Raw genomic sequence first — 1,463 nt, 5'->3', positions numbered from 1 at the left:
AGGTTTACCTGAAAATACGAGTTACCACATCCTTGATTCGTTTAACTTCTAATACTTGTTAATCACCCTTATACACCCTTGTATCACTTAAGACCAATAGGATTAACTTCTTATCATATCAAAGGTAATTCCTTCTTGAATTTATGTTAATTAATATATGGCATGAACTAAAGCAAGTGGATATGGGTTGTAACATAACCATCAGTATTATATTGATTTTGTAGACCCATTTGTAGCATATGGGCACCTTACCAGGTGGTAAATCAACCACATTAAGTGTGATTTTGTTCTAAAGCTTCAATCTCAAGGTTCATAGCCTTGATCCACCAATCATCTTTAATGGTTTGAGAGTAAGAAGTAGATTTTGTGTCTACAGAAAAAGAAGTACAAAAGGATTTAAAATGAGCAGGAAGATGAGTGTAAGAGGCAAAGTGGTGAATGGGATAAAGGCAGGAAGTAGAGGCTAAAGGTAAATAAGGGTGACTGTAATCAATCAGCGAAATTGAAGGTTTAAGTGTTCTACCATATTTTCTGGGTAGCAAAGAATCTGTGGGTAGAGCAGATGGATCATGTGTAACAGCAAAAGAAGGAGAAGAAACAGGATTAGGAGGCGGAGAAGGTGAACTAAGAGATAGAGACTGAGCGATAGGATCAACAGGAGGTGAAAGATTGTCATCGAGAATGAGATTCAGGTCAGTTGTAGTAGATGGCGGAGGATCAGATATGGGAAATAAGGGAGAAAGAATAGAAGAGCAATCATGAGCAACAAAGAATTTACTCCTGGGATGTTTTAAAGGATAGACACTTTCTTTAAAAATAACATCTATGCTAACTATAAATTTGCCAGCTTCAATATCATAGATTATATATCCTTTCTGAGTAGAAACATAGTCGATAAAGACTCCAGGGACAGATTTAAGGCATAACAAAGACATCCTAGAATTTTGATGTGATCAAAGATGGGGGTTTCCCATGAAAGATCTCATAAGGTGATTTTCCATATAGGACAACATTTGGTAGTTTGTTAATTATATAGGTGACAGTAAGAATACAATCCCCTCAGAACCTCAAGGGTATATTAGTCTGAAATATTAAGGCTCTTCCTACCTCTAGGATATATCTGTGTTTCCTATCCACAATACCATTTTATTGTCGAGTATGGGCACAACTGCTTTGATGAACAATTCCCTTGGCTTTGAAAAGATTAGAACAGAGAATATTAAAAAAATTCATGACCATTATCTGATCAAAAAAATCTTAACAATGGTTGAGAATTGATTTTTAACAAGGTGTATGAATTCAATTAAACCAACATACATATCACTTTTTAACCTTATCATCAACAAGATTAAGAAAATACTTGAACCCATTGTAAGTACATACTCTATATGGACCCCATACATATATATGTACAAGTTCAAAGACACAAGTAGAATTGGAAGTACTAACAAGAAAGGGTAATC

At 34.9% G+C, this 1,463-nt stretch overlaps 1 protein-coding gene across 1 annotated transcript; it reads right to left on the bottom strand.

Moving 5' to 3' along the window:
* Nucleotides 1–272: 272 nt before the first annotated feature.
* LOC138873300 (uncharacterized) lies at nucleotides 273–935 on the bottom strand. The gene has a single exon (XM_070151750.1). The coding sequence runs from the start codon at nucleotides 933–935 to the stop codon at nucleotides 273–275; it is 663 nt and encodes a 220-aa protein (XP_070007851.1).
* Between the last annotated feature and the right edge of the window lie 528 nt (nucleotides 936–1,463).

Source organism: Nicotiana sylvestris, chromosome 7 (genome assembly GCF_000393655.2).
Source record: "Nicotiana sylvestris chromosome 7, ASM39365v2, whole genome shotgun sequence".
Lineage (NCBI taxonomy): Eukaryota > Viridiplantae > Streptophyta > Magnoliopsida > Solanales > Solanaceae > Nicotiana > Nicotiana sylvestris.
This window is presented reverse-complemented; position numbering and strand designations above follow the sequence as displayed.